Source organism: Peromyscus maniculatus, chromosome 1 (assembly GCF_049852395.1).
Source record: "Peromyscus maniculatus bairdii isolate BWxNUB_F1_BW_parent chromosome 1, HU_Pman_BW_mat_3.1, whole genome shotgun sequence".
Taxonomy (NCBI): Eukaryota; Metazoa; Chordata; class Mammalia; order Rodentia; family Cricetidae; genus Peromyscus; species Peromyscus maniculatus.
The window spans coordinates 35,960,860-35,976,275 of record NC_134852.1 but is presented as its reverse complement, the minus strand read 5'-3'; the positions used below and the strand labels follow the sequence as shown (position 1 = coordinate 35,976,275).

Here is a 15,416-nt window from a genome sequence, read left to right as displayed (position 1 = left end):
CCTGCCAAACAGGGCCCCTGCCTGTAAAGCCAACGCACGTGGTCGGAGCTTAAGGAAGCCAGAGCCAAGCCTTGACTCGGCTCAAGAGGGAACACGTGGCTGGATTTAAGCTTTAGCCAGCTACGCTTTCTTGAGTCTCTCTCTCTCTCTCTCTCTCTCTCTCTCTCTCTCTCTCTCTCTCTCTCTCTCTCTTCACACCTCGGACATTAGGTGGCTGTTTTGAAATTCCCTCGGATTTCTACTGTTCTACGCAGATTTGGTAAGTCACAACATATCAAATATTTTAAAGTAAACTATTTAAAAGAGAATTTTTTCCCACATTTTTAAAAAAAATAGGTTTTATGTGTACATTGGAAGAATGGGTTTTGTTTGAAATTTTAGGCAGTCTGACGATGGAACAACTATATGAGAAGATTAATATTGATCAAATTATGCAGTTTATTACTATGCTTATCCTCATTTTACTATTTAAAAAGATAGTCAACTTAAGTGCCAGGATGACAGCTTTAGAAAAACTTGTTAAACCTGTAAAAATTCAGACAGAAGAAATTAACAGTGAAGCTGTTTCAAGTTTGGGTCATAAAGTTACAGAAAGAAAGCCTGTTTTCACACAGTCACCCTTAATTTATCCTGTAACCGTACAGCAGTTGCCTGATCAAATGACTACACAAAATATTTGGGCTCCAATTGAAATGTTGGGTTTACGAAGGTTTAAGGAGGCAATAGTATCTTAAGGCATGCATTCCCCATATGTAAAGCAAATGTTAAACTCTTGGTCAACATACAAAAGGATTGTACCACAGGACTGGCAGGAGCTGGCACAAGCTGTTCTTGAACCCAGCCAGAGGCTTCAGTTTTTAACTTGGTTCAAGGATGAGGCTAAAAACATAGAAAAACAATGGAGGGATAAAGGAATGCAAGTTTGCCAGGATCAGCTTATTGAAAAAGGCCAATATGATTCAGTACAAACACAATGTTTATATGATATCCAAACCCTAATTTTTTTTTTAAAGATTTATTTATTTATTATATATATAGAAGAGGGCACCACATCTCATTACAGATGATTATGAGCCACCATATGGATGCTGGGAATTGAACTCAGGACCTCTGGAAGAGCAGCCAGTGCTCTTAACCTCTGAGCCATCTCTCCAGTCCCCCAAACCCTAATTTTATGTTGAACGACAGCCTTGAATGCATGGGACAGAGTTGAGGAACCAGGAAAAAAACTGAGTCATTTATAAAGGTTATGCAAGGCCCAAAAGAATCTTTCACAGATTTTTTTTTACAAAGACTGGCTTCAGCAGTAAAGAGAATGGTCCCAGATTCAGAAGCTAGTAAGATAATAATTGAATCTTTGGCCTTTGAGAATGCGAATGCAGCATGCAAAAGAATAATCAGGCCGTTAAAGGCAAGATCTGCACCTTTGGAAGATTGGATTAGAGACACAGTTAATGTTGAGGCTCATGAGCATGATGATACGTGGGTAGGAGAAGCAATTTCAAAAGGTTTGAGGAATGTTAGATGTTTTGGATGTGGAAAGCAAGGACATTTGAAAAGGGACTGTAAACAAGTCATTCCTAGAAACAATGTTTCTTCAAGGAACAATGAAAACAGAATGCCCCTTCCTTCTGGAGTATGCAGAAGGTGTGGTAAGGGAAAACACTGGACCAACAAATGTAGATCAACAAAGGACAGACAGGGTAATCCTTTGCCTCAGTCTTTGGGGAAACTCCCAGAGGGGCCTCATGCAGGCCCCCATAGCAAATCTAGTTCAAACCTTTCCTGCAGCCATAGAGGAAATCCCTGCTCTGGAGAGCGATTAAATAACCAAATGCCTATTGGAATAAATCATGCTGGTCAAGATGGATGAAACAGAGAGAATAGGAAATTAAGGAGAAAACATAAAGAAAATTTTTTGGCAAACTTCTATTAATGAACAAAGACCAAAATTAACGATAAAAATAAATGGTGTTTGTTGTCTGGTCTGGTAGACACAGGTGCGGACGTTACCATAATTGCACCAGAATTTTGGCATCCAACTTGGCCTCTTCAGGAGGTAAACGTTCAACTGTTAGGAATTGGGACATTATCTCAGGTGAAACAGAGTGCAAGATGGCTGGAATGTATAGGTCCAGAAAGACAGAGAGGAAAATTAAAACCATATGTGGCTAACATAGCTATGAACCTGTGGGGTTGAGACTTGTTGCAACAATGGAATACTCAGATTAACATCCCTCCAATCTCAGAAACAAATTATAAACTAGCACATGTTTCTGAGAGAAATATTAGAAGATATTATTCTAATGAGTGGTTACTAGCCATCCATATTATACAAGAACAGGGCACAACAACTGATGATCTCCCAAAGACACCAACAGCTCTACCTTTAAAATGGTTAACAGACAAGCCTGTATGGGTCCACCAATGGCCCTTAACAACAGAGAAACTCCAGGCTTTAGAAGAGCTGGTAGAAGAACAGTTAAATGCTCAGCATATTGAAGAATCAACCAGCCCTTGGAATTCTCCTGTATTTGTTATTAAAAAGAAATCTGGTAAATGGAGAATGGTAACAGACCTTAGAGCAATTAACAAAGTAATTCAGCCAATGGGCTCTCTACAATCTGGAATTCCTTTGCCTACTCTGTTACCAAAAGGATGGCCTCTCATAGTTATTGATTTAAAAGACTGTTTCTTTTCAATACCCTTACAAGAAAAAGACAGAGAAAGATTTGCCTTCACGGTGCCTACTTATAATAATTCTCAACCAGTTAAAAGATTTCAATGGAGAGTCTTCCCACAGGGAATGTTGAATAGCCCAACTCTGTGCCAATATTTAGTACAACAGCCTTTGGAAGTGATATGTAAAAAATTTCCTAAATCTATAATTTACCATTATATGGATGACATTTTACTAGCTGACTCAAATGCAGATACTTTAGAAAGAATGTTTGAAGAAGTAAAGACAATTTTGCCTTGATGGGGATTACAAATTGCTCCTGAAAAGATACAAAGAGGAGATTCTATTAAATATTTAGGATATAAAATAGAGCTACAAAAAATTAGACCCCAAAAGGTGCAAATTAGGAGAGATTGACTACAGACTCTTAATGACTTTCAAAGATTATTTGGAGATATTTCTCATCTATGAATTATTGTTGGGGTAAAAAATGATGAATTGAATAATTTATTCAAAACCTTAGAAGGTGACAAGGACTTAAATAGTCCAAGAGAATTATCACCTGAAGCTGAGAAAGAATTGGCCTTGGTAGAAAAGAAAGTACATGAAGGGCACATGGATCGTATTGATCCAAAGCTGGATTGCATTTTGGTTATTTTACCTTCTAGGCATTCTCCTACTGGAATATTAATGCAGAGGGAAGATATTATATTGGAATGGATATTTTTACCAAAGAAACCAAATAAAAAATTAAAAACTTATGGGGAAAAAAATCTCTGACTTGATTTGGAAAGGAAAATTGAGACTTCATCAATTAGCAGGAATAGACCCAGCAGAAATTGTCGTACCTTTAACTAAGGAGGACATTGAAAAATTATGGGCAGAAAGTGAACCTTAGCAAACAGCTTGCAGTAATTTTTTTGGAGAAATTAACAGCAAATATCCCAAAAGTGATAGAATTGATCTTATAAAGAGAGCTGATTGGATTTTGACTTGAATTGTATGGCAAAAACTCATGTCTGGAGTTTGTACATTTTATACAGACACCAACAAACAAGGAAAGGCAGGTTACAAATCAGAAAATTTAAGTAAAGTGGTTCAAAGTCCTTATAATTCAGTTCAAAAATCAGAATTGTATGCTATTCTGTTGGTATTAATGGATTTTTCAGACCTCTCAACGTAGTAACTGACTCTCAGTATGCTGAAAGAGTGGTATTACATATTGAGACTACAGAATTTATCCCTGATGCTTGAGAATTAACTTCACTATTTATTCAATTACAAGATACAATCAGGAAAAGGAGTCATCCTTTATATATAACTCACATTCGATCCCATACTGGTCTGCCAGGCCCTCTAGCACAAGGCAATGATGAGATTGATAAATTATTGATAGGAAATTGCTAGAGGCCTCAGAATTTCATAAAAAACATCATGTCAATAGTAAAGGTTTAAAAAAGGATTTTTCCATAACCTGGCAACAAGCCAAAGAAATAGTAAAGAAATGTCCTACTTGTTCCTTCTACAATCAGACACCATTACCAGCAGGATGTAACCCAAAGGGTACTCAGAGGAATGAAATCTGGCAGATTTCATTTTGCAGAATTTGGAAAATTGAAATATGTACACCACACCATCGATACTTATTCAGGATTTCAATGGGCAACTGCTTTGAGTTCTGAAAAGGCTGATTCTGTAATCACTCATTTGCTAGAAGTTATGGCCATCATGGTATACCTGCACAAATCAAAACTGACAATGCTCCATCATATTTCTCTGTTAAAATGAAACAGTTTTTTGCTTATTACAATATAAAGCATATTACAGGTATAACACATAATCCTACAGGTCAAGCAGTTATAGAAAGATCAAACAGAACTCTAAAGGATATGCTAAATAAACAGAAAGGGGTAACAAAACCCCCAGAAATAGACTGCATAATGCTCTATTAACTTTGAATTTTCTCAATGTCAATGAGAAAGGAACAACAGCTGCAGAGAGACATTGGCTAATAGAAAAAACTACAGAATTAAATCAGCCTATATACTTTAAGGATGTGCTGACCTCAGAATGGAAACCAGGGTATGTATTACATTTTGGACGAGGTTTTGCTTTTGTTTCTACAGGAGAAGATAAGCTGTGGGTACCATCAAAATTGATAAAGGTTCGATTTGAACAAGAGAGACCTCTTAATTAGAGGAGGTGATAGTTCATCAACCAGCATGAACATCCAATTTAAACTAACTTGTATCAATAACACATGCCTTTTCATTTAATCAGATAATAACTTGCCAAAAGGAAACATCCCCAAAATTAGTCTTGGGGAAAGGTTTTTGTTTTTGTCTTTTAGGAGAATGAAGGTTAAGGAATCTGAAGAACACTGGACAAATGAGACAACTGAAGAAAAGGGACAAATCATCTATCCCAAGAAACAGAATGAAACGGTGTATGGGTATATATTATCTAAAAAATTTTATGTCTTCCTAAATGTTTGTTTCTGCTTTTCTCTAAAGATTTAACACTATTGGTCTTCTAATAGTCCCAGTTCAATTAAAATTTAAAGCTGACTTTGGAGTTGGAGAATGGCTCTCTCCTTCTTTAAACTCAAGCATGTTGTTAAAAGGAAAATGCAAACTCCCTGTATCATGCCAGAAGAAAAGAGCCATCTTCTGCTGTGGGACAGGACAAAAGCCAAATTAATTAAGGGACTATTCTATTACTTATCTCAACTCTTTGATTCTATTCTGATTCTTTAAACTTTTCTTAAAGTATGAATTTTATATCAAAATTTACAAGATTTATATATATATATACATACACACACACATTTTAAACTTTGTTAAGATATGAATGGTCATATAGAGTACTAACTAATTCCAGAAAAAATGCTTCAATTAGCTGCATATATATGTCTTTGTGTTTGAGTCTCTTATTAGTTTTCTGAAGGAAATCACAGCCAGGCCTAATATCAACTGAAGTCTCCAGAAAGAAGATGGGGCCCCACAACAACAACAATTCCACATGGATAATAATAATATCATTAAGCTGACAAACATCATCTACAGATCAACTTTGAACTACAAGGTGCTCAGAGCAATTTTGAAATGACTAGCTGAGATGATCCAGTCTCAAAGACTACTTGAATAAGACTTGAGATAAACCCTGAACTTTGGCATTATAGACAGACTGGATAATGAAGGATATAGTTACCTTTCCTAGAATTTGACAATTAACCTAAAATTTTTCTTTCAAGATAAAGATAACTTCGCCCATACCCAGCAGGAAGCAATTTTAAGAATAAGACGCCCACATTCCCAAAGAGGTGGTGTGGGGCGGGTGGTTTTTTGGTCTTTTTAATGGGTTTTGGGTCTGGGATAATTTTCATTTTTTAGGGGGGTTGGTTACAAGTTGTTGTCAACGGTTAGGAAAAAGGCTAAGCAAAGGAGATTAGATTTAATATTCTTTTTTTTTTTTAAAAAAAAAGGAAAGAAAGAAAAGAAAAAGACAATTACTAGTTTTAAATACTTTACGTTGGATTGTATTGTTTTGTATTGTATACAAATTTGAAATTGATATTGTTAGAAAATGCTAAATTTATATTTCTAATTGTGTTTCTGCCATTCATTTAACAATGTAATGCAATTTTCTGATCTTTGAACGTTTTTATTACCAACTATTAGGATATAAAGAAATGAAAGTTAGTAGTTAGACATTACAATAGAACTTGTAGTCATATTAGATATGTTTTAAAAATTGAGCAGATATATTTTAGATAGACAGGTCATCTTCAGACCCTTCAGAGATCTACAGAATATGGCATTTAAAATGTTTTAATAACTTAGAAATATTTTCTTTTTTGAGACATGTTGGCTCCTGGCAGCACCAATCTATTTCAGAGAAAATATGCACATTGAAGAAACTGCATATGAAGTTAACTTTCATTGTGGCAAAAGTTAGCCACTGGACAACAAAGTATCCTCGAATCAACTATTGACAAACAGGACAGACAGGACATGAAACAAAGGACTACTGATTCTTGCCAAAACAAGTTTGGTTATGGCTTTATCAAAAGGCATCTGCTGAGGCCAGGACAATATGGCCCCACCCCTGAAGTGGCCTTCGCAATCTGGAAAAGGTACAGTGCCCTTTTCTTCAAAAGCAGCTTAATAGGCAGAGGGCTGATGGCTTCTGTTGTGCAATGGAACAGCGACTGAAAGCTCACGCCTCTCAATAATAGACTGGCATTTAATCGAGTGATGTGGAGAAGCAGGGGATGCTGAGATGAAGCCATATATACACAGCCAAGAAGAATGGACAGCTGAATTCAAAAACCGTCACCATTTTCCAGAATTTAAAATCCTGGATCATGACATTACACTAGTGGAATTCAGGTGTTTCTGGTACATGGACTGCTCTCACCCAATGTGAGGTTGAACTGTTGACCTTGTGTACATCCTACTTCACAAATGAGTCTGTCAGATATGCTAAGCCTATAGGCTGAAGATGATGCCCCAACACTGCGGAGAAACCTCAGGTGACTGTCCAGGCAGCTGGCTGTTTCTGTCACCTCACAAATTTTTTGGAAGTTGCTTGCATGCATTTCCTGTTTTTATTTTTGTTAGCTAATATTATTTTTTTCTTGGGTCTCTGAGGGAGTTGAAGATTAGTTAGTTATAGTTGAAGATTAATTAGGATAGAAAGTGAATTAGATACATTTTGGACTTACCAAAATAGGATAGATAATGGAATTATTTTCTCTGCTTTGTCAAATACAAAGGGACTAGACATTGTTTAGGTATTTGTTACTTGTATATATTGTATATAGTTATTGTACTTTTGTATATGGTTTTTCTTTTGTTAGTTATAACCTTTTGCTTTTTTTCTTTTTATTAAAATAGAAAAGGGGAAATATGGTGGTATTTTATTTGTACTGAAATGTGATTTTCACTGTATGTTAATAAATAAAGTTGCCTAGGGGTCAGAGCTATTAGAGCCATAGAAAGAGCGTGGCGGTGGTGGTGCACGCCTTTAATCCCAGAGATCTCTGTGTGTTCAGGGATACAGCCAGCATTGGAGACATATGCCATTAAGACCTGGAGGGCTGTACTTACAGGCAGTGACGAGGCAGTCATGTGTTTGGGTTTACAACCAATGAGAAGGCAGAACAGAAAGACTATATTAAAGATAAACACACAGGAAGTAGGTCTCTTTTGGAGAGGTAGGAGCACCGCAGGAAGAAGGGTAAGGTTTTAGCTCTGAGCTCTGACCTCTTGGCTTTCTCTTTTACATTGGTTCTGTGTTTCTTATTTAATAAGACAGTTGGTTACATCTATAGGCGACCTTATAATATTCCCGTTGTGACAGAGTAGTGTCACTTTGTTCAAGACATAAGCTGCTGATGAAATTGCCTAAGACATCCACCCCACAACCGAGTCCTTACAGTCCTCTGAGTATCTTACCAGCATAAATGCTTTGCTGTGCTGCGTTTAAAAGAGGCTTTTAAAAGATTTGTTTATTTAATTTTATGTATATGAGTGTTTTCTAAATGTAGTGACCAGCATACATACAGTGCCCACAGAGGTCAGAAGTGGGCATCAGATCCCCTGGAAATGGACTTCCAGGCATGGGTGCTGGGAACAGAACTCCAGTCATCTTCAAGTACAGTAAGTGCTCTTAACTGCTGAGCATCTCTTCAGCCCTGTTTTGCCTCTTAATTTTCATTCCCTCCTCAGGCACTCTCTGTCTGCCTCTGTAGATCAACAGACATCTGTACGGCAGTGGACCAAAACTGCTCATACCAACAGCAGGTCGCCTCACAAGATAGGTCACCACGTTGAGGTCGCCCCCAGTTGAGAACTACTGTCCGCAGTGGCCAGGACATACCTTTGGGTAGAAGTGATCACTTCACGTCTAGATCCGGAGCTAAAATGATGATCGTTCAAACCAGGCCTTAAGCACCAGTGCCTGCTCTCTTCTGCGCACACCCTGAGCAGCTCCTGTTTCCTGCCCCTTAAGCTCACAAAGTTCCTGCTAGTCCTCTGGAGAGTCTTCAAGGTCATTTCTTCTACCCGAAGTAACCACACCTAGTCAGTCTTTCTGTGCGCGCCCCCACCACCCATCTCTTTGGTTGGCATATTTGGATGCTGGTAGAGCCAAGGCTTGACTCCTTCTTCGGAACTGGTAGCTCTAAGGCCTTAAACTCAAAGCCCGGGGGAACTCACCTGGGCAATGCCTATTTCTCCATAGGCCAGGGACACAGTGTGGTTGTAGGCACGCACGGTGACAAAGCGCACGTAGGAGACTTTGTTGGTGCCCCGGTGCTCATTCTTGGCTTCTACCTTAAAGGCCAGCAGGGATTTCTTGGTGCTGTGCAGCTCAGCCATGGTGTAGGAGCAGGTGCCCATCATGTCATAGCGACGGCCATCGAAGGTGGTGTAATGGGGATCACCCTGGGCGCGGCAGACAGCTGTGGACTCTGCCACACACCTGGCCTTCCCACTCACCATCTGGCAGCGCTGCCCGGATGTACACTGAATGCCTTGGCAGGAAGCCTCTGCTGGGGAGAGCCGAGCTGGGGAGGGAAGAGAGTTAGAAACAGAGTTAGAAATGTTCGTGAGGTCAGAAACCTGGGGTCCTCCTTCAGTGTGGACGATGGGCAGTTGGCTCACAGCCACCCATTTTACAGGTATAGAAACTGAGGTTTGCAGTCTCATGGAGAGGGATTCTCTGGGTTTCCTGACACCCCAGAGTTTCTTTTTCTTTCTTTTTTTTTCTTTTTTTCTTTTTCTTTTCTTTTTTTTTTTTTTTTGGTTTTTCGAGACAGGGTTTCTCTGTGTAGCTTTGCGCCTTTCCTGGAACTCACTTGGTAGCCCAGGCTGGCCTTGAACTCACAGAGATCCGCCTGGCTCTGCCTCCCGAGTGCTGGGATTAAAGGCATGCGCCACCACCGCCCGGCTACTTACTTTTTTTTTTTAAAAGATTTATTTATTTATTAGGTATACAGTGTTCTGCCTGTAGTCAGAGAGGGCACCAGATCTCATTACAGATGGTTGTGAGCCACCATATGGTTGCTGGGAATTGAACTCAAGACCTCTGGAAGAGCAGCCAGTGTCCTTAATCACTGAGCCATCTCTTCAGCCCCACCCCAGGGTTTCTGATTTCACTGTTTAACACAGCTTGGCCCAGAGGAGTGGCAGGGAGTGAAGAGGGACCAGGAGCAGCCACTGAAACATTCAGCTGTTCATGGTTCCATTTCCCTCTTCCTTGTCTTCCCATCTGCTGGAATGAACAAGGACAGGAAATGGAGGACAGGACGGGTGTGTGTGTGTGTGTGTGTGTGTGTGGGTAAAGCGCTTGCTGTGTGAAAGCTGGGCACGGTGGCATGCACGGGTGTCAGCTCAGTGAGACTGAAGGGAGCAGTGACAGGCAGGTCCCAGGGCTGGCTGTCAGCCAGGTCTGCTGAGGGAGAGCTCCAGGTTCAGAATCTCAAAAGGGAGGCATCAGAAGAGGATACCTGACAATGATCCCTGGCCTCTGCACATGTGTGCTGGGGTATGTATATCTGCATACACACATGCATGCCTGAGTGTACATACCTGCTTACACACATGCATGCCTGAGTGTGCATACCTGCTTACACACATGCATGCCTGAGTGTGCATACCTGCTTACACACATGCAGGCCTGGGTGTGCATACCTGCTCATACACAGATACACATATGCATGCCTGAGTGTGCATACCTGCTTACACACATGCAGGCCTGGGTGTGCATACCTGCTCATACACAGATACACATATGCATGCCTGGGTGTGCATACCTGCTTACACACTTGCATGCCTGGGTGTGCATACATACAGATACACACATGTTGTAAGTGCCCCTTGAAGTGGGGTGGCATTTTTGCCAGGATAAGGAAGCCCTGGTCTAGGTTCCCAGTTGGAGAAGACAGTCTGGGAAGAAACAGCCCTTCCTGGTCAGCCTCCAGCCCTCAGAACTCTCTCTTCTGACCCCCCTGAAACAGCTCACCCCTCACCCCACACCGGCCTGACCTTCTGCCACAAGGAAGTGCATTCATTTGTTCCACTCTCACCACAGTCCTGGTGTGGGTGGGTGTGGGGGGTCAGGCATTATCCCCACTTCAGAGTCTCAGAACCTGAAGCCCAGAGAGGTGGGGTGGCAGGCCAAAGGTCACACAGGCACAGCTGGGGTTTAACCCCAGGCCCTCTGGCTCTGGCCCTGTGTTCTCACAACCCTGAGCTACCTGCTGGCATCTTCTGAACGGGCTGAGCCTGAGACCGCACACAGGGCCAGACCCTGTCCCTTAACCACGCCAAAGCACATGAAGCACCCAGGGAGGCTGGAGTGCAGACGGCCCCGTCTCGGGGTCCTCACTGTTTGGATCTCCAGACTTTGAGCATCAACAGTCCTCCATGAGGTGTGCAGTACTGCAGTTAGCAGCGGCTATAACTGTATCAGTTACTGAGGTATCAAAATATTGACCAGCCCCTTCCCAAAGATCCCCCCGCCCTGGCCTCCTGGGTCTCCCCAGGGAGCACAACCTCCCCCAAAACCAACATACGAAGGCTGGTGCTGGAACAGTGGGGGGATTCTCACTACAGTGCTCTGCTTCATGTGCCCTGCGTCACTCTGGCTGGTAAAGATTTTGAATCTTGTTCTTGACTAAAAGGGGAGAATTAAAAAAGGATGCCAGGGCTGCTAAGGTGAAGGTGGGCAGGCCAGCTGGTCCCAGGAGCCAGGGAAGAACATGCAGGAAAGGTGGGGAAAAGGTGGTCAAGGGAGGTATGGGAGTGAGCACAAAGCCCTCGGTGTCCAGGGCTCCAAGAGGGCCACAGCAGCGTCATGTCAGTCCAGGCTGGGCTTGGCACTTAAAGTCCGCTCTGCACCGGTGTGCTCAGAGTGGACCAGCACAGAATGTTGGGAAGTGTGCAGTTGGCCACCTTAGCCTTGACACTGGCGCTGGCCGTGGCTGACTCCCTGCCCTTCACTGTGTCCTTCTGGGAGGTGTCATCCGCCTGGCTGAGGATGGTGACAGAGGTGATGCTCTCTGACAGACTGGAGATGAAGAGGTGGAGAGAGGCCGTGCCGTACCCCGGCTGGTCATTCTGCAGGAAGGCTGTGAGGAATTCTTCCCCACCAGTGTTCCTGGAGTTCACTGTGGCCTCCTGGGTCACCCCTTAAGAGAACGCAGGTGTGGGTCCACTTTTTCGTCCCCTTACAAACCCAGCCCGCTGGCCTGTACCTGAGAACCTCTTGAGATAACTCCCCTCTGCTCCCACGTCCCTCCTCACTCATGCGGCGCTCATCCACACGCCGTTCTGGCTTTCGCTGCCCCAACACCCGAGCGCTTTGCACAGTGCTCTGGAACTCAAATGCAGCGGGGCCAGAGGAGGCCCAGAAATGAGTGAGACCGTCCAGAAGGGGACCGTGGACCCTGGAGCACCAGGCTCCATCTAGAACAAGTTGCCACCATTCTCTTTTGCTGACTGGGATTGTGGTTTGGTGGTGTCTCATTTTTCATGCCACATCTTCTACCTTCCAGATGAAACTGTTTGCCTAGCTGAAGCTTTATACGAAATCTCCGACCCATTTTTTTTTTAGTGTTGTGGGAGCTTCCAGTCTGACTGGGCTCAGTTGCCAGCATGGTTTCTTTCTTAATAGGTCTGTGTGGTGAGAACCAGAGGATGAAGGGAAGTATAGACAAGTCTCCTAAAAAGAGAAGCAGCTAGCTAGACTTGCCAACACGCTAAACATGGGTGAGGGAATCCTAATTTTTCACAGGCTCTCAATCCCATGTCGGCTAGCCTGGGGGACACTGAGGATGATTTACGGAAGGGTTATAGATGAAAGACGCTGGCCCAGGCAGGCAAGTTTCCCAGATATGGACAAGGACATGACTTACCCCATAGGAGGGATGCTGCAGCCCAGAGTGCCCAGCAGCTCCATAGGGATCCCATACCTGCAGCAGGGCGAGATGGAGGCTCTTATAAGGCTGTCCTGTGGTCCTGTTGGAGACTCATGGAGATGGCAGAAGGGGACAGTCCTGGGACTGGGGCTACCTGAGTGCAAGGAAGTCTGAGGGAGGAAATGAAGTTGGGTAGATAGACCAGGTGTGTGTGTGTGTGTGTGTGTGTGTGTGTGTGTGTGTGTGTGTGTGTGTGTGCATGCAGCTTCTAGCCAGTACATTGGGAATTCAGAATCCAGGGAAATAGGTAGAGGAATCAGGTATTCAGATGCTGCGAAGGAAGAGATAGATAGAAAGAAGGGCAAGAGGAGACTAGCTGTCATACTTCCATGGAGAAACCCATTCCTTCCCACCTGCAGGTCCCTGGAGCTGCAGGATCAGACTGTGGGCTGAGTTATATAGTGGAGTTTCTCATTCCCTCAGGCCACACCACTGGCCACACGCCAGGAAGACGATGCCAGCTTCCTGGAAGAGGCTGCTGATATCAGGCCGGGAGGAATAGTGAGTCCTGAAGTTTTGTGGAGGGTGGAGGATGAGTCTGTAGCCTGTGCTCCGAGATGGGTGAGATCAGCCAGGGGCAGCACTCCAGGCAATGGGAAAATTGGGTCCGGGAAGAGTGGTGTCCTTAGGGGAACAGCTGGGGAGTAGTGTGTCCGCAGAAGCCTGGGGTCCCTTGAGCAAGGTAGTGGGGACTGAAGGGTGAGGTAGCATTGATTATGTTTGTTAGCTTGCTGGCAAGATTCCTATCTTTGGTCTTTACCTATAACAACATCTAAAGGTCCATATCCGGCTTCTGGCTCCTTGCAGTCCCCATGGGCTGATCCCTGGTCCCAAGCCACCCACATCCAAATCCCAGTGAAGGCAGTTTCTAGGAATGTGTTGTCTGAAACCCTGACTAGTACTGTTTGGTGAGGTTATGGAATCTGAGGTTTGGGACGTGAGGCCTCACGAATCGAAGCAAGGCCTTGAAGGTTATCCATGCCTCTGTTTCTGTCCTGCTCTGATGCTTGTCTGTTTGATGTACCCAGGCACCCCTGCTCCCGCTTTGGATGGAGTCACTCCAGCCATGATGCTCTGTGCACCCCCAGAGGCTGTACTCTCTCAGACTTGGGCCCAAATAGTTTCTCCCTCTTGTTACTTCTCTTAGTAAAAAAAAAAAAAAAAGTAACAGATACAGAAAAATTGGTCCAGAGAAGAGGAGTCATTAGATAACTAAAACTGACCGTGTGGTTCTTGTACCTTTGGAAGGGTTTGGAGACAGAAGCCAGAGAAGCCCCAGAAGGCAGTAGCAGAACCTATGGGCTAATGTGATGGAAATTTGAAGGCCCAAATGTCACCAGAAATATGGACAATATAGGCTGTACTCACGAGGTTTGGGCAGAAATAAGGACTTGGGAACTGGGGTAAAGGCCATTCGCACTACATTCTGGCAAAGATTCTTGCTCTATGCCACTCATGAACTGAATCTAAAAGGAATGGAGTGATTTGTTTTCTAGAGGAATTATCTCTGGTTGCTCCTAATCAGGCCTGTGGTGGGAATGGAGGGAGAAAGCGGGGCAGGGAAGCGGGAACAATGTGTAGCTTGGGGCTCGAGAGCATTTGAAGCCACAGACAAGGTGAGTGTAAATAAAGCCAATGTAATTGTTCAAAATACCGGTGCTGTGGGATGTTCTGTATGGCAAATGTGTTGCTCTGATTGGTCAATAAATAAAACACTGATTGGCCAGTGGCTAGGCAGGAAATAAAGGCGGGACTAACAGAGAGGAGAAAAGAAAGAACAGGAAGGCGGAAGGTCACTGCCAGCCACCTACATGACAAGCAGCATGTGAAGATGCCGGTAAGCCACAAGCCACGTGGCAAGGTATAGATTTATGGAAATGGATTAATTTAAGCTATAAGAACAGTTAGCAAGAAGCCTGCCACAGCCGTACAGTTTGTAAGCAATGTAAGTCTCTGTGTTTACTTGGTTGGGTCTGAGCGGCTGTGGGACTGGTGGGTGACAAAGATTTGTCCTGACTGTGGGCCAGGCAGGAAAACTCAAGCTACATACCGGTACAATTAAACAGAAGCTTCACATGGTAGGAAAGGTGCCTCAAGGAAGACACTGCTCCCACCACGCTTGATTTCCAGGCTATGAGATGCATGGAAAGGATCTTCTTTAAAAAGAGAAAAGTACAGCCACAGGGGTGCCTTGATTGAAGATGTCCATGCAGGGAAATGTTTCTCTGGCTCAGAGGCACAGGAACTAAGAGGCCACTGTAGCCAAGGTCCAGATGAACTGGGCCACATCTTGAGTTGGCAGCCAGAACTTGGTATCATGCATGTGGTGCTGGATTTGCAGGCATGCACAAAAATGCAGTAGCGATGTGGTTGCAGAAGCTTGCACAAGGTTCCAGAGAAAAGCTCCTGTTAGGTTCTATGTGGCAGAGACAGAATCTTTGGAGGGCGGTCCTCGTAGGGCAATGCCTGAGGCAGTAGAAGTGAGGTCCAAGTTGCCATGGACACCCTAGGATGGCAGTGGTGCCATAAGTATTGCATGCATATTAAGAAAAGCTACAGGCACTGACTGGAGTCAGAGTGAAAGGTCAAGTGTGCCAGGTCATTGGGATAAGTATGACCAAGCCCATAAGAACCCAGATGGTGCCAATGATGCAACCATGTGCTCTAAATTCTGGTCTCTAGCTACAGTGTTTATAAAATATTCGCCTTACTGGTTTGGGGTACGGCTTTGCTCCAGTCCGTCCTTGCTAA

General features: G+C 43.5%; 1 protein-coding gene across 1 annotated transcript in view; it reads right to left on the bottom strand.

The window, feature by feature from the left end:
- Positions 1-12,755, bottom strand: part of LOC143273984 (IgGFc-binding protein-like) — a 47,545-nt gene extending 34,790 nt beyond the window's left edge. Inside the window, exons 1-2 of the mRNA XM_076574924.1 lie at positions 12,603-12,755; positions 8,902-9,251 (exon numbers count right to left, since the gene is read on the bottom strand). Of these exons, the coding sequence (XP_076431039.1) occupies positions 8,902-9,251; positions 12,603-12,657 (405 nt within the window). The 5' untranslated portion in view covers positions 12,658-12,755. The remainder of the gene's footprint in view (positions 1-8,901; positions 9,252-12,602) is intronic.
- Positions 12,756-15,416: the final 2,661 nt, after the last annotated feature.